The 21151-nt window shown below is 42.8% G+C and overlaps 1 protein-coding gene across 1 annotated transcript in view; it reads left to right on the top strand.

Annotated features, from left to right (window-relative positions):
- The window catches only part of DNAH14 (dynein axonemal heavy chain 14), a 530612-nt gene extending 509868 nt beyond the window's left edge, over nt 1-20744 (top strand). The window contains 8 exon segments of the mRNA XM_065589985.1: nt 1530-1717; nt 5739-5935; nt 11518-11630; nt 13236-13384; nt 15934-16330; nt 18853-18868; nt 19169-19315; nt 19656-20744. Coding sequence (XP_065446057.1) covers nt 1530-1717; nt 5739-5935; nt 11518-11630; nt 13236-13384; nt 15934-16330; nt 18853-18868; nt 19169-19315; nt 19656-19868 — 1420 coding nt within the window. The 3' untranslated portion in view covers nt 19869-20744.
- The last annotated feature ends 407 nt before the right edge of the window (nt 20745-21151 follow it).

Genomic DNA, 21151 nt, shown 5'->3' with positions numbered 1-21151 from the left:
CACGTAGCAAACCGCCAGGAGCCCAGCTGCCCCCCCGGGGCTTCTCACCTCTGGCAGGGAGATCTGCACCTGGAGTCTGGTCAGGTGCCATGCTTCCAGAGGGGAACTGAGAGCATGGGGGGCAGCCAGATTCCCGGGAGGAAGATCCATGCCTGGAGTCCGGCTGGCTGCCATGTTCCCAGTGGGGAGCCAAGAGCCATGGGGGGCAGCCGGGCTCACAGCCAGGAGTCTTGGTGCAGTTGGCCTCCCAGTGGGGAGCTGGGACCTGGTGGGGCGCAGCAGGGTTCCCAGACGGGAGCTCAGGTGGCAGCCCAAGCCAGGAGTCTGGGTGGCAGACTGGCTTGGAGCGGAGACCTGGTAGCAGCCCAGCTGGAAAGCTGGACTTTCTTGTCAATTTCACAGCTCCAGTGGAGCCGTGAAATTGACAAGGCAGCCAACAGCTAATGTAGGTAACATAGTATCTACACAGACACTTCATTGCCCTAACTACACCAACATAAGCCCCTCACAATATAAACAGACTTTAGTCTCCTCAGTCTTAAAAACCCACCCTTGATCTCATGTTGCTTGTGCAACTATTGATTATTCTTCCTTCTCTCCTTCATCTCAAACTCATTGAATGCCTCATGCTGTATGGATTTAGTCTCTTCCAGTTCCATCCCTAGACCCTCTGCAGTCTGGATTCTGACCTGTATACTTCACTGAAATTGCTCTCACCAAAGTCTCTAATGACCTATTCGTGGACAAATCCCAGGGCCTGTACATTTAAATATTCTCATCCTCCTTAAGTTCTTGGCTGCCTTTAACATAGTCAACTATGCTATTCTTCCTGAAGTCTTTTCCTCCTTTGGCTGTCATGATTCTCTCCTTTTCTGGTTCTCTAATTCTTCCTTCAGTGTTTTATTTGGTGGAGTTGTGTTCTCTTCAGGGTTGAGTATTATTGCATAATTCCAGAGGTCTTGCCACATAATTTAAATCTAATCTGCTGCATAGTAAAAGAGACCTTGTCTAGAAAAGAAAATGAGTATCTTCCTGGCCGTATTTTAGATTTACTGGCATCATTGTAACCTAAATTTCAACTCTCGGCTGATCTGTTTCTGATATATGGGTACAGTATTCTGTTCTTTGTGTATTGTGCAAGTCAAATATATTCTAGCTCCCATAAAACAACCACTAGGAAAATGATCAAATGTCCATGTAACTAACTTGCTTAGTGAAATGGCTATTTATCTGTAATTCCAGATACTTGTACTGCTTTGTCAGGAATCTGCCTTACTGGATAAATCATTGACTCTTCCCCGGTGTCATGTTGAAAGGACCATTCTTTTGGAATATCCCCCACAACCTAACTCTTCGTACATATCCACTTATCTAACTATAGAAACCTGCTAGAGATGGTCTAGAAATATTAGAATATGCCCATAAACCACAAGTGGAAGTGGGGAGATTAGATCATCTCCTTTTGGAGCCCTCCAGCTCTGACAATTCCAGAATTATAAGTCTTACCCTTTTTTTTCCCCCCCTTCCAGTGGTGGAAAGAGCCCAGATGAATTAGTACTGGAAATAGCTTCTGACATTCTAAGACAGCTGCCACTCACTGTAGAGGAACAAGATACAGAACTGACACCTGGAACTGAACATTCCTCCAAAATGAAAATCACACTGGGAAGCTTACTGTCAGGCCCCATTTGGGCTGCTCTTGCAAAAGCGACTAAAGGTCAGAACAACGGTTTACATAATGTTTAATTAGAAAGAAACTTTTATTTTCACAAATTAATGTTTTATTTTAAAATATTCCTTCTCTGTTTTTAACATTCTATCACAGTTTCTCTCCTCATTCACAACATGCCCCCTACCTATGGAGCCCTCACCAACCCCAAGTAAGAAACTTAAAACTTCTCCTTGAATCTCATCTACCAAAAGTTGCAATTCAGAGTCCCATTCTGATGCCCTGGCACAGAAGAGCAAAGTGACACCAAACACTCCTAAGGACCATGCTGCCCCTGGTACAGTTCAGGTGCCATATGTTCTAACAGCATCTTCAGCACTGAAACCTTTGGCACCTCATCCCTGGTACCACTCACAACCTCCTCATTACCAACAGACATTTTCAGCACCAGATGTTTTGGTGCTCTAGATTCTCGCATTGAAGCTTTCACGGTACTGGCCCGTCAACCTGTAGATTGGGTACCGGAGTCTCCTCTATTGGAGTACTTAAGAGATGTCATCTCCAAGCAGCCTGTGTCTCTGCCTGCATCCAACCTGGTACCTTTGTGTAGACCTATACCCCAGAGAGGATTGCTCCACCCCGGAGGAGGTTTGCTATTTTCGTTGTCCTCTCCAGATCACAACAGAGATTTCTCTCCTTCCTGCCCCCACTCTCCACCCTGGGTGGCGCCACAGGAATCCAGCAGAACCTCCAGAAATGACTCTATTAAAGGACATAGAAAGAGGGCAGGTATTCTCAAAGAACCTTCCATTTTGTTATCCTCCCAGATTTCCCCTTGTTCCCTGATGTTTAATCCACCTTTCACAGGTTCTCAGGACAAATTCAGGGGTTCTTCTTTGAGGAGTGTCCCTGTGGTGCTCCATTTCAGGTGTTGGTGCATCCCTGTGCCTTTGATTGGAGAATTTCAGCAGCCGTTCTCATCTGGGTCACGCATGCACTCTCCCCATCTTGCGCCATTGTTGGTGCCTATCTAGCACTATGCGACCAGACCCCCCTCAGTTCCTTCTCAACTGTCCTCGGCCTGAAATGGAGCTCCCAGCAGTGTTAAAACTGATAGCTATACTTAGATTTTCGAGTAGTCTTTAGCACCCTAGTTAGTTTACTTATCTCTTTCTCCCTGTTTATTTTTTCCTTTTCCTTTTCACTCTGAGTTTGAATACCCTTTAGCTTATTAGATTTCAGAAATAGCAGCCGTGTTAGTCTGTATCCGCAAAAAGAACAGGAGTACTTGTGGCACCTTAGAGACTAATACATTTGTTAGTCTCTAAGGTGCCACAAGTACTCCTGTTCTTTTAGCTTATTAGAGTTCACAGTTAGGGTTGAACCATGATAACTCGAGCCATGCCCGGTTCACCGGGTTTCAAGCGCTGCCTTTCCTGCTGAGAGGTGACCCGGTTTCAGACAGACACTCTCAGTGTGTCTGATGCCTAGGGGAGACACACGTTACTCAAAATTGCTCTCACTACATTAACCTGAAACCTCGCAACAGAAAGGATAGAGACCTATGTCTCAAACTTCTGTTAATGGAGAAGTCTCTGTGCCCAGCATCTGATCCAGGTCCACAAACTCCCTCCCCGCCCAGACAGTGTTCCCCAGCAACTTCACCCAGTTCACAGTGGAAGGCTCACTTCTCCAAAAAGGCAGTGAGGAAAAGGGCTTTGACTTCTCTGAAAGAGCTGCCAAAAAAGATGCACTCCCCAGTCCAACTGAGTACTTATGAGGCACTGGGCTCAACTGGTGCCATGCATACCGTGAAAGCCAGTGACCCTAAGTGGGCAGCCTTGGAGTCAAGGGGAAAACAGAAACCTACCTCCTCCTCTATGGCACCAACAGAGCTGCCACAAGATGTGGCACCAATACAGTCTGCCCAAGTTCTGGTGCCACCTCCTGTCCCGACAACGCAGAGCTCACAGAGGCCAGCACTGACAACCGCGACTACAACAGCACCGTTGGCACTGACCACCTTGGTACTGAAACCATCGGAAGCACACTTCTTCTTACATCAGGCAGACCTGCATGTCTCATCGACACCTGAATCATGTCTTTTTGGCACCAGTGTTTCCCTGGCACACATGACACCGCGTCAGCTCACTTCACCTGTGGCCCCTCCATTCTCCAGCGAGAAAGAAGATACTGAGGAGGAGGGTGTCTTCTCATCTCAGCACTCCTTTTCTATTCAATCTACTACAGTGCTGGGTCCACCAATACAGCCTAAAATCCACCACAGGGCTGACACCCAGACCTGGTATGCTCCCACAATGGATGCGACCGCTTATGCCATCCCCCACTCAGTGACTCTACTGGGACCCATGGGGGGCATACAGGAGACAGTACCTCTGAGCCCATATAGGGAGAGGCTTAGATCTCCCACACCACCCTCAGTTTCTGCACATATTGGGCACGTGTGGACAGCATATCTTGCAAAACCACACTTAGTGCAAGGTAAGTAACCATTCTTCCCAAGCTCTGATGAAATGTTAAATCAACTTTCTTGTAACTAAAAAGTCCTACAGAGACATTAGTTGAATAAGCCTATGTTACGTGGATCAGCAACTCACTATAGCTATACCAGTTATGCTCTTGAACAAATTTTAGGATATTATCTTACTTTGGGCTAATGTATAATATAAGGGAGACATCTAACTATGACTTTGTCCATTTTTTCTAGCCTTTGATGTGCAATAGGATGCCAAAAACACTGAGAATTCTTTCCTGTCTTTAATGTTAATCTGTGGAGGAATTTTCTAATCTATATTGCTCAAACATTTGGTCAGTGCTTTAACCAAAGGCTGACTCATATCTAGCTCTAGATTCATGTGTACATGCATGTGAAATCTCAAAAGAAAATACAGTTGTAGTTTAAAATACTCATTGGCATATTTGAGAATCCCCTGGGTCCACATTTATGTTTCAGTACCAAAGAATTTCAAATTTATCTGAGCTCCACCTCATTGATCTGCTGCAATGATTTGGCTGAAAGAGTGTAACAAAATAGAAAATGTAACAGTAAATAAATTCTAAATCTGTTGCTATTAGACTATATTCATAATTTTATCCATATTTTTAAAAACGAGAATAATATTTTTTTTAAAGGCTCAAAACCTGAAGTCCATATTTACGCCTTAATCGGGCAGACTTCCCAGTAATTTCAGTTGTAGTCTTGTCCAAGTAAAGTGTTGAGCAAAGATTTCAGGATTTGCACTATTAATAGTTAAGAGAAATTCAAAATCTGAAAGAAAAGCAAATTCCTCTCAGAAGATTATGCTGCTAGATTTGAGAACTTCTATAAACTTGGAAATTCGCACATTTGACATTCACTTGTTGCTCTAATGTGTTGAGCCTGCTGGTCTCAGACAATGTTGCAGATACTGTGTACTGTGGAAGCCACATTCACAAAAGTAAAAAGAAGAACAGGAGGACTTGTGGCACCTTAGAGACTAACAAATTTATTAGAGCATAAGCTTTCGTGGACTACAGCCCACTTCTTCGGATTCATATGCATCCGAAGAAGTGGGCTGTAGTCCACGAAAGCTTATGCTCTAATAAATTTGTTAGTCTCTAAGGTGCCACAAGTCCTCCTGTTCTTCTTTTTGCGGATACAGACTAACACGGCTGCTACTCTGAAACCATTCACAAAAGTGAATACACAGGGAAAGGATGTTTTCCTTCTTTGCTGAAAAAGAGAAGTAAATTACCTTGATCTTCCATTTCCCTGCCTCATTTAAGTGAGGATCAGAAAGCATTGAGACAAAAAAATGTCTCAGACATTCTGAGTGTCATTTATGCATCTTACTTCAAACCTGCAGTTGGCTGATAGAAGACTTTTGATGAAGTTAATGATAAAGTTCTCTCCCACTACTTCATATGGTGCAAAGTGGCTTGTCCCTAATTCAGCATAGGAGAGAAACTAATATTTGCAAAACTTGAATGTCATGATAATGAGCAGCTCCTCCTCACTTCTCTATGGGAGGAAAGCTCCATCTGATATTACTCCTTTTTCCTTTACCAGGACATGATCCTTTTATCAATTCAGCTTTGTTAACTGTTCTTCGCCAGGAGATTGACCGATTTAATCATTTATTGTCTGTAATAACCATATCATTGCATTCACTTCAACGAGCTATGAAAGGAGAGATTATCTTCACTACAGGGTTAGAAGAACTTTATAACTCAGTTTTGAAGTCCAAGGTGCCTGAGTTCTGGCAGGTAAGATTAAAGCCTCTTAGGGCTGGTCTACACTAGTGGGGGGGATCGATCTAAGATACGCAACTTCAGCTATGTGAATAACGTAGCTGAAGTCGAAGTATCTTAGATCAACTTACCTGGGGTCCACACGGTGCGGGATCGACGGCCGCGGCTCCCCCGTCAACTCTGCTACCGCTGCTCGCTCCGGTGGAGTTCCGGAGTCGATGGGGAGCATGTTCGGGGATCGATATATTGCATCTTAACGAGACGCGATATATCGATCCCCGATAAATCGATCACTACCCGATGATACAGTGGGTAGTGAAAACGTACCCTTGGTTTACATGTGCAGGTATAGATAAATCGATCGATCGATCTTAAGCACTGAGGGACTCTTCCAAACAGGCTTTTACTAGAGGATGATTCAATTCAGGAAGCTGCCTAGAAGGAGGGAGAGAATTTTTGTTCTAAAATTGTGGCCCTTTTTTCAAATCAAAAAATGGTGTGAAAATTTTTCACTTTTTTCCTTTCTACCACTGAATGCAATAAAATGACTCAGGACTAAGAAGTCTTTTTATTTTATTTTTGGATGTTTGTTGCTTGTTGGGGGGAGAAGGGGAATGTTGGTTTTGTCTTTGGATATGTCTACACTACGAAATTAGGTTGATTTTATAAAAGTCGATCTTTAGAAAGCAATTTTATACAGTCGATTGTGTATGTCCCCACTAAGCACATTAAGTCGGCGGAATGCATCCTCAATACCATGGCTAGCATTGACTCATGGAGCAGTGCACTGTGGGTAGCTATCCCACAGTTCCCGCAGTCTCCGCTGCCAATTGGAATTCTCAGTTAAGCTCCCAATGCCTGATGGGGCAAAAACATTGTCGTGGGTGGTTTTGGGTACATGGCATCAGTCTCCCCTCCCTCCGTGAAAGCAACGGCAGACAATCATTTCGCGCCTTTTTTCCTGGGTTACCCATGCAGATGCCATAGCCCGCTCAGCTCACCGCTGCTGTTGTGAGCATTGTAAACACTTTGCGCATTATCCTGCAGTATGTGCAGAACCTGGGAGACACCAGCACGAGGACGATTGTGAGGAGGACATGGACACAGATGTTCCTGAAAGCATGGGATGTGGCAATTGGGGCAGTGGGGCAGGTTGATACAGTGGAACTCCGATTCTGGGCCTGGCAAACAAGCACAGACTGGTGGGACCACATAGTGTTGCAGGTATGGGATGATTCCCAGTGGCTTTGAAACTTTCACATGCGTAAGGCCACTTTCCTGGAACTTTCTGAGTTGCTTTCCCCCACCCTGAAGTGCAGGAATACCAAGATGAAAGCTGCCCTGACAGTTGAGAAGTGAGTGGTGATAGCCCTGTGGAAGTTTGCAACGCCTGACTGCTACCAGTCAGTCGGGAATCAATTTGGAGTGGACAAATCTACTGTGCGGACTGTTGTGATCCAAGTAGCCAGTGCAATCACCGACCTGCTGCTAGCAAGGGTAGTGACTCTGGGAAATGTGCAGATCATAGTGGATGGCTTTGCTGCAATGGGGTTCCCTACCTGTGGTGGGGCAATAGACAGAACGCATATCCCTATCTTGGCACCGGACCACCTTGCCAACCAGTACATAAACCGCAAGGGGTACTTCTCAATGGTGCTGCAAGCACTTGTGAATCACAAGGGACGTTTCACCGACATCAACATGGGATAGCTGGGAAAAGTGCATGACGCTCGCTGTTCGAGCACCTGCAAGAAGGGACTTACTTCCCAGATCAGAAAGTTACCGTTGGGGATGTTGAAATGCCAATAGTTATCCTGGAGGACCCAGCCTACCCCTTGCTCCCATGGCTCATGAAGCTGTACACAGGCAGCCTGGACAGTAGTAAGGAGCAGTTCAACTATAAGCTGAGCAAGTGCAGAATGGTGGTAGAATGTGCCTTTGGACATTTTAAAGCTCGCTGGCGCTGCTTGCTGACTAGGTTAGACCTCAGTGCAACCAATATTCCCATTGTTATTGCTGCTTGCTATGTGCTCCATAATATCTGTGAGAGTAAGGGGGAGATGTTTATGGCGGGGTGGTAGGTTGAGGCAAATCGCCTGGCGGCTGATTTTGAGCAGCCAGACACCAGGGTGATTAGAAGAGCACAGCTAGGTGTGCTGCGCATCAGAGAGGCTTTGAAAACCAGTTTCATGACTAGCCAGGCTATGGTGTGACAGTTGTGTGTGTTTCTCCTTGATGCAAACCCACCCCCTTTGTTGATTTTAATTCCCTGTAAGCCAACCACCCTCCTCCCTTCAATCAGAGTTGGCAAACGAAATAAAGTCACTATTGTTTTTAAACTATGCAGTCTTTCTTTATTAATTAAAAAAAAAGTGAGATAACTGACAAGGTAGCCCAGGTGAGGTGGGGGAAGAGGGAAGGACAAGGCCACATTGCTTATTGTAGCCACACTACAAATAAAAACTGTTCGAGTGACAGCCTTCTGTTGTTTGGGCCATCCTCTGGAGTGGAGTGGCTGGGTGCCCAGAACACACACACACACACACACACACACGCGTTCTTGCACATCTGGGTGAGGAGGATATGGAACTTGGGGAGGAGGGCAGGTGGTTATACAGTGGATGCAGCAGCAATCTGTGCTCTTGTTGGCTTTCCTGCAGCTCCACCAGATGCCTTATTGTGTCCGTTTGCTCCCCCATTAGCCTCAGCATTGCCCCCTGCTTCTTCGCATCACCTTCACTTAATGCTTTCCTGGCCTCTGCCGCTGAATGCCTCCATGCATTCAGCTGTGCCCTATCAGTGCGGGAGGACTGCATGAGCACGGAAAACATGTCATCGCGAATGCGTTTTTTTCACCTTCTAATCGGCGATAATCTCAGGGATGGAGATGATAGGGGGAGCATAGAAACATTTGCACCTGCGGGGGGATAAAAAGGAGAGTATAATTTAAGATGATGCATTTCTGAGAACAAAAGGGAGACTCTTTCACAATTCACATCAGACAGCACGTGCTTTAGGTACAAGGTCGCATTTTGCCTTTTATATTGAGCACGGTGACACATCGCACACGGCTGGGCAACAGAATTCGGTTTCCAGGCAGCCATGGTAAACCAAAGGGTACGCAGGGTTGGCTTCTTCCGCGTTCATAACATGTGGAAATGGTTTCAAACTGCAGCGCCCTCCTTTCCCACAGCAAGCAATGATGGTTGGGTTTGCCATTTAAAAGGAGGGGCTGCGGTTTTTGGGTGGATGTGCAGCACACACTTCCCCCCACCCCACCGCGTGGCTATTCTCTGGGATGATCCCTTCACCTCTCCCTCCACCCCACCCCCCCACGTGGCTATTCTCAGGGATGATCCCTTTTAGCCAAGCGCAAACAGCCCAGCATGAACGGGGTCCTTTTACTGTTCCCTTACAAAAATTCCCCTATTTCAACCAGGTGACCATGAATGATATCACATTCCTGAGGCTAACACAGAAAGATATAGACTGAATGTTGCTTGAATGCGACCAAAACCCAAGACCATTTGCTGCCATGCTTTGTGCTGCAATGATTCCACTGGCTTGGCGTGGTAAAGTGTCCTACCGTGAAGGACGAACTAAGGCAGCCCTCCCCAGAAACCTTCTGCAAAGGCTTTCAGAGTACTTCCAGGAGAGCTTCATGGAGATGTTCCTGGAGGATTCCCGCTCCATCCCCAGACACGTTAATAGACTTTTCCAGTAGCTATACTGGCCGCGAATGCATCCCAATTCTTCAGGGCAAATCAAACACAATTGCTTTTAAACCCTGTACTGTAGTTACAAATATGCACTCACCAGAGGTGCCTTCTCCGGCTTCAGGGTTCGGGATCCCACCTTGGGAAGGTATTGGCTCCAGGATGATGAAAGGGTCCTGGCTGCTGGTGAGAACGGATTCACCGCTTGCCTGCTGCGCATTCTCCTCCTCCTCTTCCTCATCCACAAAATCCTCCTCCCTGTTGCGTGAGACTCACCCCTTGCAGGTGTCCACGGACAGTGGTGGGGTAGTGGTAGGGTCCCCCCTAGAATGCCATGCAGCTGATCATAGAAGCGGCATGTATGGGGCTCTGACCCGGAGCGACCGTTTGCCTCCTTTGTCTTTTGGTAGGCTTGCCTGAGCTCCTTAACTTTCACACAACACTGCTGTGTGTCCCTGTTGTAGCCTCTGTCCACCATGCCCTGTGCGATTTTGGCATATATATTAGCATTTCTTCTTTTTGATCAGAGTTCGGCCTGCACAGATTCTTCTCCCCATACAGCAGTCAGATCCAGTCTCCTGTTCAGTCCATGCTGGAGCTCGTTTGCGTTTCTGGAGGGATTGCATGGTCACCTGTGCTGCTGAGCTCGCCACGCTGATCAAACAGGAAATGAAAGTTAAAATTTCCTGGGGCTTTTCCTGTGTACCTGGCTAGTGCATCAGAGTTGAAAGTGCTGTCCAGAGTGGTCACATTGGAGCACTCTGGGATAGCTCCTGGAGGCCAATAACATCAAATTGCCTCTGCACTACCCCACATTTGAACCAGCAAGGTTGATTTTAGCACTACTCCCCTCGCCGGGGAGGGGTACAGAAGTCAATTTTAAGAGCCCTTTGGGTCGACGGAAAGGGGGTTGGTTGTATAGATGCATTGCTTATAAAATCGACCTAACACAGCTAAATTCAACCTAACCTCGTAGTGTAAACCAGGGCTTTGTTTTGTGGTTGGTTGCCTGTTTTTGGAAAAGTCACAAAGAATTAAACTCTCGCTCTCTGCCACTGTAACTTTGCAACAGTTGGAGAAAGGTTAAAAAGTGACATTTACTAGCGTTACAGTTTCATGTTCCCTTTTGTCACTTCATAAGTTTTCCAAAGTTGAGGCAGCTTTGAAAAGGCAGAATGGAAAAAGGATATGGAAAAAGAAAAGTCCAATTAAAAATCTTGATATCATTCATTTTATTGCACTGATTATCATAAAGGGATAGGGAAAAGGGAATGGGGAATTGAAATTTCAAAAATATTTTGCAAAAATTTTTGAAAAACGTAAATAAAAATAGTTCCACTTTTAAATCCTGTGAAATTAATTTTTTTTTTTTTGTGCAAAGTAGATCTGGTTTTCGAACCTTCAGTAACACAACTGATCTTTTCACATATGTGTGTTGAGCACAAAGAAAGCATGGTGATATAATCACAGTACAAATGCTTAGGCAGATTGATCTAATGTGATACTTTGGTTTTTGAGGAAACCCATATTACAAGTGTGTTTTGGAAAAGCTGGTGCATTTGTGTTTTTGTTTTCTTTTCGAGCATGTGTGTTCTGAATTTTAGCACTTTGTCAGATTTTGACACTTTGGAAAGTCCATAGAGTGACATCTGTTAGAGGAGATTAAAGGGCATTTCATGGTGAGCACTATCAAAAGTTTGTGAGTTGTTTCTGAGTGTTCTTTCAAAGGCTTTTAATCTATATTTTGTCCATTTCTACCTCTCATGCAGAGATTCCCTTCTGCAGACCTACTGATAACGGTTCCAGTTTATTTGATAACAGACTGTATTTGATATTGTAATGGTATTTAATGAGATTCTGCTTTTCTGTCATTTGCAACAGCTATATTCCTATATGTCAAATAAGTCTTTGGGATCATGGATTGATGACCTTATTCTACGAGTGAATTTCTTTGCAATCTGGGCAAACCAGGTCATCAGCTGTATACAATTAAGGTAAAGTGAAACATGACAAAATAAAGTAGAAGTAAAGGGGAAAACCATAATCAAATTAAAATTCCAGCTGAAACTCTAAACCAAATACTTTGGGTGAGATGGACCCCCACAGGCTTTCCTCCTGAGGACCCCCCTAGCATAGGAGGCATGACTGGGGGCATGAGGAGTGTGTCAGGGTTGGGCCACAGCATATAGTGTTATGAAGATTCGGGGTAGTGCTGCTGCCATAATTTAGATAGCCCCCCCCACTCTCTAGAGCAGCCTGGATTCAGAAGGGCACAAAGGGTGGTTATGCTGTATTATTAATTTATTATTATTTGTGTTGTTATAGTGCTTAGGAGCCCCAGTCATGGGCCAGGACCCCATTGTGATAGGCGCTGTACAAACACAACAAAAAGACAGTTCCTACCCCAAAGAGCATACAGTCTAAGACATGCGTGGCCAACCTGAGCCTGAGAAGGAGCCAGAATTTACCAATGTACATTGCCAAAGAGCCACAGTAATATGTCAGCAGCCCCCCCCCCCAGCTCCACCCCCACTTCTTGAATAGAGGGTGCAGTCCTCTGTGTGTGGAAGTTTAAGAGTCTTCATACTAAACACCACAGAAAGCCTGAGCATTGTTTACGTGTAAAGATTTTTAAACATTAGATATATCTTATTCTTTTTTAAGAAATTCTTACATGATCCATTTTGCTTGAAGAGTGACCCTTACGGACAATTCTCTTTAACATCACAGCCAGTCAATACTTGGTTTGACCATGATTTTTTTTTTCTTAAATTTTATTGAATATTCACTGATTTTGAAAGGTGATGGATTGTCAGCTCCAGAGAATGAAGTCCTCTGTTTAGTTAGAGAACAGGTACAGTATAGGCAGGAAAAATGCAAAGTTTCTGCAAGGTCCACCTCTAGCAATGAAGTAAAAGTTCAGTCTCCCTGGCTATGCAATATATTGTCCCCCTGCTCAGACTAGTAGCAAGTGGTGGTGATGGTTTTGTGATCTAGGCACATGTCCAGTACTGGACTGAGAGCACCATCTCATTTCATGTAAATAATAGCCATTGCATTGTCACTTTAGGTTACTAGACATCTGTAGTTAAATCCTTCTTGACTTTGTCACATGAGCAGCTATTTACCAATGAAATTATTCATATAAATAAGGAGAGCAAATTTTGGCTCCTACCTTATATATTTAAGATGAAAGGTTCTGGCATCACTTTGAGGTAACTAGCTTTCTCTCACATAGATGAATTGAATAGTGTTGTTTGAATAAAATACATTGTATCATATTTAATCAGTCACAAGAGATTACCAAAGAGACAATTTTAAATCACCGTTGTCTGCGCCTAAATAGCATTTATTAATAATATGATTTGTTGTGATCTTGCTGGTTGCATTCAGACATTAATTTGCTAATTATTATGTGTTTTATCTAAAGACGTTTAGAAAATTTGCTAGGGAATTCCTAGGCCTTTAAGAATAATGATGAAGATAGATTTTGTTTTCAAACAAGTGAGCTAGGGTTTGGGGGGAGGGAGGGAGGTTTGAGGGCGGTGGGGAGTTAAAAAAACCTGCTTAAGCATTTATTACCCTATTTTTAAAAACAGGTATAACAGCTTAATGATGCTTCAGAAACAAGCCAAAACATCTGGGATTTCATTTTCATCACCGACTGGCGATAGACCCAACATATCCACCAACAGCATTCAGGGAAATCCTAGTCGCTTCTGGCTTTCAGGGTTTTTTTTCCCACAAGGTACACTAGTAAATAAGCAGTCATCAATAATGAATAGTGATTTGTAATTTTTTCTTCTCAAATCTTCTGCGCTCTCTGTCTTGGTACTGGGGGATGGGGGAGTTTCATGTCTTAGAGGCAGGCAAAGGTTCTTCCTTTTGGGGGCAATTTCTCTTCTGTTTTTGCAGAAAATCATACCAAAACTTGGGCTGTTTCCCAATCCGTATTCAGTTAATACTTAGTTTTGATTTAATTTATATCTTGATTTTTGGCTGACCACCTACTTTCAACGCTGCTTGCCTCATTAATGATTAAATCAGAAGACATTATTTTGGAAAAAGTTGGCCAGCTGATGCTTCCTTAAATCTACCTGGATTACAGTGTTATTTTTCAGCAAAGATTCTTTTGAAGGCCGTCCAAAAGCTGCACACATTATATAGATCATAAAAATAAGGCTGCGGATTATATAGCAATATTGGCTATCCATGCTGATTCTCTTTCTGCATGTACTTTATATTTTTATGCTTCCAAAATGGTATTGCACAGCTTAGCCATATAACCTTTGTCATTTTTCATTTACTGATTAAATGATGCCCTCTCATGGTGCCATCCAAAACTGAATTAACTGCCAACAAAAGTCAGGGCTATTTGTTTATTAAACTGTAGTATTATGGCACCAGCACTTTTTCTTACTGCATACTGCACCCGTGCCCCTAACACAAATTGAAGTTTAAAATGACTGTACAAAACATTGACTGTGGGAGGAAGGTTTAAGGCAGGGGTCCCCGAGAAGCGGCAACGTCAAGAAGCGCTGCCACCGAAATGCCACCGTTTTTCAGTGGCATTTCGGCAGCTGCTTGTCCGGCGGCCATGGTCCTCAGACAGTCGCCCGCCACACGGAAAAGGTTGGGGACCACTGGTTTAAGGGGTTGAAATAAGTGCCCCATTGGATTTTAAGAAATTGTTAATACATTATTTCAAAAGGCCTCATTATAAAAATGAACTGAACTTGCAACTGCTCTGTGTTGATAGCTGTGGTTTTAGATGGAGTGTCTAGCATTATGTGACTTATGTGCGTTGGAACTCTCGCAAAGAAATGAGGTGTGGATCTTAAGAGGTTTAGTCACTGTGGTATCCTCATAATTTAAAACATCATAATTCTAATCAGTGAATTCATTATGTAAAAACATAGGGCTAGATCCAAAAAGGGAGACTTAGCATCAGCATTGCAATGCCTAATGTTTAGGTGTCCTCTGCCACCTATTGGCATCTGCAGCCATCTGCATAAGGCAACGAATCTGTCACAAATTCTGTGACATTATGAGAGCTCCACGACTTCAGTTCAGCCCTGGGCAGCGGGGCTCCAGCTTCAGCACTGCATCAACGGGACTTAAACAGCTTTGTGGGTGCCAAGAGGACATTACATGCCTATAGAGTTAGGCAGAGGCTGAACAGGGGGTTTGAGGAGCTAAATGTTGAGCTTAAAGTGGCAGTTAGGTGCATATGGTGCATTGTGACTTTGTCACTAAGTAAAAAGAGCTGATTCCAAATGTGCCCAAGGAGCTGATCAGCTAAGTAAGAAGCTATGGGTTAGCTCCACAAAGGGGCTTAGGTGCCTGACTGCCACTTTAGGCCCCTACAGCCAACATTTAGGCACCACCGAGAGCCTCAGAACCCCTCCCCCCCCACTCAAAGTTTCTGCTAGCGGAGTTCCCAAGGCACCTAAAATTTGTGCTGATGGGCACAATCTGCCAAGCTGCTTGTGCCCAAGCCCTGGTGGGATTCTCAAACTAGGCGGGCCCCAACAAACAACAGCTAGGAATGAGAATTTTCCTGGCTCAATGGTTTGTGCATGTCTGTATCCAGCTTATTAGCACACTCCCCCACAATGAAATCCCCATCTGCCTGAATCAGGGTAGCGTTGAGAAAGGCACCTAAGCCAGGTCAGCCCTAAATCCAGGCATGGGTTCATGGGTGTGAAGCCCAAGCTGACACTAGGCCCTGCCTAAGTCCCAATCCTCTCCTCAGTATTTCTTAGTGGCTAGCTTCCCTGTTTTATATAGAGCGCCTGGATGGCCACCTTAGAGATGATGATTCAACACAGTGGCAGGGTCCTTAAAAATTAGGTATGGTGATGCCTAAGTTCCATTCTGCATTTAACCTAAATTAAAATTTTGTTGTTTTTTTTTAACTCTTACAGAGAGCACAGCCCTAGTACTGAGCTGGATTCTGTTCTGGATCATGTATTATTAACAAGTTTTAATTGTTAAAAAAATCTTTACTTTTGATACATGAACTAGGAAAAAAAAAAACACCTTGACTTTCAAATTCCGGTGGGGGGGGGGGGGAGGAGGGAGAGACTATACTTGTCAGTACAACATATTTACATTACAGAATAACTTTAGATTGAAAGTCACTGAGATGACGATCATGGGATGATGTGATGCCAGTTTTCAGAGCATTTTGAGTTTGGGAATGCATAGCAAATGTGGCCTCAGAGTAAACTCGGTTCTGGTCTTAAATACACTTAGTGTTTTGATACTAGATTGTTGTGTATTTTATTCCTGCAGGGTTTCTTACTGCTGTGCTGCAGAACTATGCTCGTCAAAATGGAATCTCGGTGGATTCTCTAACTTTTGGCCATAGACTGCTTCCTACAATCCACGCTGAAGACTGCAACCTCAGAGAAGTCAAAAGAAAACAAAATATAATACAAACCGCATTTAAGGTAAGGGCTGTAATGGCAGCTAGACGCCAAACTGTAAATGGCAGGAACCAAGGTCATTCTAAAACAGGTTTGTTTTGTTTTTTTAACACACGTCTGCACTGCCTGCAGGCTATTGCTCCACCAGTTTCATTCTCCGCCCCCTGCCCCCAATATGTAAGTTGTCCTTGCTTTGTTTTAAATTGTTCCTATACCACTAACCTTATAATCATATTCTTAAAACTTGAGTCAAACACCATGATGCTTTGAATCTGTAGCGAACTAGAAAATACCACCCTGCCCTCTGTCCCATTTTGGTGGTTACAATTCATGACCAGAAAATCAGAAATAAAACTTTTTCATTTGTTTATTTCCAACTCATCCTTAGAAAATTGACTATTGCTAGTATCTATACAGAGAGGGCTCTCAGCAGGCAGCGTACAAGACTGAAAGGATCTTAACCCCAGTATATACAGAACATGCCCACACTCCCCTACTCTGTCCCAGCTGGACCCTCACATTGAGGCCAGGCCAGCAATTGGGAGTGCATTTCTGAGAGCAGACACCAACACCATTGAGAATGGAAATGCAGCCATGAGAACCAGAAGGCAAGGAAATTAAGGGAGGGCACCTATTGACTGTCTTGGATAGAGGGGCGTAGATATCAGTATTCAGGTTGTAAGTGGGTAAGGATCAATGAGTACTAGAGCAACATACATTGCAATTTATTGAGAACAAGTGTACTGAAAAAGTGTTTTGTCTTATGTACTAAACCCTAAATTGGCAGCTCTAACAAGGAACTACCTTGTAATAGGTAATTGCAGTTAACAGAATTAATCACACTTAATTGCACTGTTAAACAATAGAATACCAATTGAAATGTATTGAATATTTTTGGATATTTTTCTACATTTTCAAATATATTGATTTCAATTACAACACAGATTACAAAGTGTATAGTGTTCACTTTATATTATGTTTATTACAAATATTTGCACTTTAAAACAAAATAGTATTTTTCAATTCCCCTCATACAAGTACTGTAGTACAATCTCTTTATCGTGAAAGTGCAACTTACAAATGTAGATTTTTTTTGTTACAGGAATGACTCAAAAACAAAACAATATAGAGCCTACAAGTCCACTTGTCCTACTTCTTATTCAGCCAATCGCTAAGACAAACAAGTTTGTTTACATTTACAGGAGATACTGCTGCCTGCTTCTTGTTTACAACGTCACCTGAAAGTGAGAACAGGCATTGGCATGACACTTTTGTAGCCAGCATTGCAAGGTGTTTACATGCCAGATATGCTAAACATTTGTTTGCCCTTTCATGCTTTGGCCACCATTCCAGAGGAGATGCTTCCATGCTCTTTAAAAAAATTTAAAAAAAAATGCATTAATTAAATTTGTAACTAAATTCCTGCGGGGGGGGGGGGGGGAGAGAATTGTACGTCTCCTAGTCTGTTTTACCCACATTCTGCCATATATTTCATGTTATAGCAGTCTCAGAAGATGACCTGGCACATGTTGTTCGTTTTAAGAACATTTTCACTGCAGATTTGACAAAACACAAAGAAGGTACCAATGTGAGATTTCTAAAGATAGCTACAGCATTTGACCCAAGGTGTAAGAATCTGAAGTGCCTTCCAAAATCTGACAGGGATGAGGTGTGGAGCATGCTTTCAGAAGTCTTAAAAGAGCAACACTCCGATACAGAAACTACAGAACCCGAACCACCAAAAAAGAAAATCAACCTTCTGCTGGTGATATCTGACTGACTCAGATGATGAAAATGAACATGCGTCAGTACGCACTGCTTTGGATGGTTATCGACCATAACCAATTATCAGCATGTCCTCTTGAATGATGGTTGAAGCATGGACATATGAATCTTTAGTGCATCTGGCACATAAATATCTTGCGATGCCGGCTACAACAGTGCCATGCAAACACCTGTTCTCACTTTCAGGTGATATTGTGACCGGGCAACATTATCTCATGCAAACAAACTTCTTTGTCTGAGCAATTGGCTGAAGTAGGACTGAGTGGACTTGTAAGCTCTAAAGTTTTACATTGTTTTATTTTTGAATGCAGGTTTTTTTGTATATAGTTCAACTTTCATGATAAAGAGATTGAACTACTGTACTTGTATTAGGTGAATTGAAAAATACTATTTCTTTTATTTTTTTACAGTGTGAATATTTGTAATAAAAAATAAATATAAAGTGAGCATTGTACACTTTGTATTCGGTGTTGTAAGTGAAATCAATATATTTGAAAATGTAGCAAACATCCAAAATGATTTAAATAAATGGTTTCTTGTTTAACAGTGCAATTAATTTTTTTAATCACTTGACAGCCCTACCTTGTAGTAATGCCCTAGGGGCCCCATCGTGATAGCATCATGAAAACACAGAGACAATCCCTTCCCTAAAGACCTTATAGTCCCCATTAAAACAAGAACAAGCAGCTACAGAAACTGCTACTATGTTGTTTATATAGAGTTACTGTTGTGACTTGGAACTATCAAGCTGTGCACAAACACCCTGCTCCCCTCTGCTTTCACATACCTTAAAAAAATAAAATAAATAACCCTGGACTTCCTTCCTACTTGAACTTGGTTTCCTTCTTCATGCTGGACTATATCCACCACTTCTGGAGTTGGCTTCCAGTTTCCTTTAAATGAAAAGGAGTGGTGGGTACAGTTTTTGTTTAGAGTATGCCATCTTCAGGCTGCCAACCACCATGCAGCTGGAAGGCTGGAGAATTTTCACTTGCTCTAGGTGTACAGGGCCAGATGTACAAAAAGGGAGGGAAATTCCTTAGCAATAGTGTCTGTTACTTTATCCTTTACTCATTCCTTTAAAAAGTTACTGTGATATGGAGTCTGACCTTTAAAATGAGAGTACTCAAGACTAATCTATCCCTTTTAGCATGTGATGTTGTTTCATTAAATGATAGGTACCTGAGCATTACCAATACATGTGAAAACACTTCATGCCCGATTCTTTAACAGCATTCTTAAGGTTGCTGAAAAGCAAAGTCTTGTTCTCTACCTCACGATACATAATCTGAGTATTTGTCTCTCTCTAATCTTAGGGACCTTCCCCACCTGAAAATGGTGTTCTAGTTTTTGGTTTATATATAGATGGTGCACGATGGAGTCCTACTACACATGTGCTGGAAGAACCCTTTCTTCATGACAGATTTTATCCACTCCCTGAAATAGTGTTTTTACCACAACAGGTGAGAGCAAAACCCACATCAGAAGTTAGCTATCTGTTGGCTATGCCATCTACAAACAAATCTAACTTTTATGCCATCACTTTGGGCTGCCCATGGAAATACCAATGGCCTCTTCCTGTAGTTCGTACTTGGGTAAAATGCACTGTGCTCAGTGGAAATTTTGCATGAGTAAGAACTGGAACTGATCCCTGACTTAGAAACTACCCTGCCTTTTCCCTAGTTAACATAGGGGATCTAGTCCTATTCTCACTAGCCAAAAATGGTTGGAGTACATTTTCATTTGGTTTAACTATGTACCTGCTATTAAACAATTCTCTTGTGTCTGGATTATAATTTTTAGATTATCCAAACAAGACACACATGTCCAGATGAGGAACAAAGAGAACTAATGCATTATGAATGTCCACTTTACCGGACTCCTCAAAGAGCTGGAATCTTGTTATCTACAGGTCTGTCCACTAACTTTGTAACAACAATCAGTCTACCAACCAAAAGAACTTCCAGTCATTGGGTTACAAGGGGGGTTGCAATGCTGTGCCAACTGGATGACTGACAAATTGAAAAAACAAAACAAAACAAAAAACACCATTTATTGTTCATGAAACCACATTTTATCTGCTGTACAACTAAGATTAGGGAGTGTAATGGTTTCAAAAGCATTAGGAGTACTAGTAGTCAGTCAGCTAGTTACTGTACAAATACGATCAAGATAATGTAGTACCTTCAGCACTCCTTGCGTTAAATAAATGTTATTTAAAAATCCGTAGTTTGATGTACAGCATGACACTTTGTTCCTACTTTGGTTTTATCCATTCGCTCACCAACCTGGTATCTGATTATTCATCTGAAGCAGTGTGTTTAAGTTTTATAACTACGCACCATCTCGGTATAGGCTAGACAGGAAAGTAGAGCATTCTAAGTAGCTTTATTTATGATTTAACGCTATGATTGAAATTAAAGAACACAGTTGTTAACTGTTCCAAGAGAAGACCTTTTTCATAGTATTAAAAGTGTATTCCTCACTTCCATCCATGGTAGTTTAAGTGTTTTACCAACGTGTGGTAGCTAGTGTGGAGTTATCAGCGCCCACTTCAAAACGACAGGGATAATCTTCATGTTATAACTGATTAGAAACTACTACTTCAGTTTCTCTTGTGCATTCCAGTTTTGCCAGGTTTAAAAAGAGCAGCCAGATTATATGGACAACTGATCTGGTATGAGATCTTTTTCACTTCTCCATTTTAATAAAATGTATATTAAATTGCCCTCTGCACCATCACCAGAAAGACTGTGCATAGAATTTAGTTACTTATATTGATGCACAAAATTAAAACTTTGTCCCAACATATATTAAGAGTACATGTAAATCTAACACTGCTCCCCACCCCAAAGCACACAGAAGGAAACAGAATTAGGTACCAGATTCTTCTTACCCAACAGCAGGCTGACCAACGGTCAATGCTGGGCCTCTTTTCTCTTGCAAGGACATCTTACCATTGAAGAGGAAATTAAAGGCACTATTTCATGGACAACCTCCCCATTATGTACTGCATGATTAGAAAAATCTCATTCTCACCCCTACATAAAACAGAGCACAGCATTAGCTGGGCATGGGTGAGATTAATCAAGCAAACTAATGGGGTAGGTGCCTCTCACACGCTGAAGATCCACACTTGTTACAAATGTGAGTTACTCCTGATTAAACCAAAAATGTGAAGAGGATTGTTTAAATAACTCTGCTTAAAAGGTCCAAAAACTTGCTTATAGAGCAGGCCTGCACAACATGCGGCCCGTGTGGGCTCTTTGTGCGGCCCGTGGGGGGTGAGTAGGTGGGCT

Source organism: Chrysemys picta, chromosome 3, assembly GCF_011386835.1.
Source record: "Chrysemys picta bellii isolate R12L10 chromosome 3, ASM1138683v2, whole genome shotgun sequence".
NCBI classification, from domain to species: domain Eukaryota; kingdom Metazoa; phylum Chordata; order Testudines; family Emydidae; genus Chrysemys; species Chrysemys picta.
Note: the sequence above shows the minus strand (reverse complement) of the source record. Positions and strands in the feature narration are given on the sequence as shown.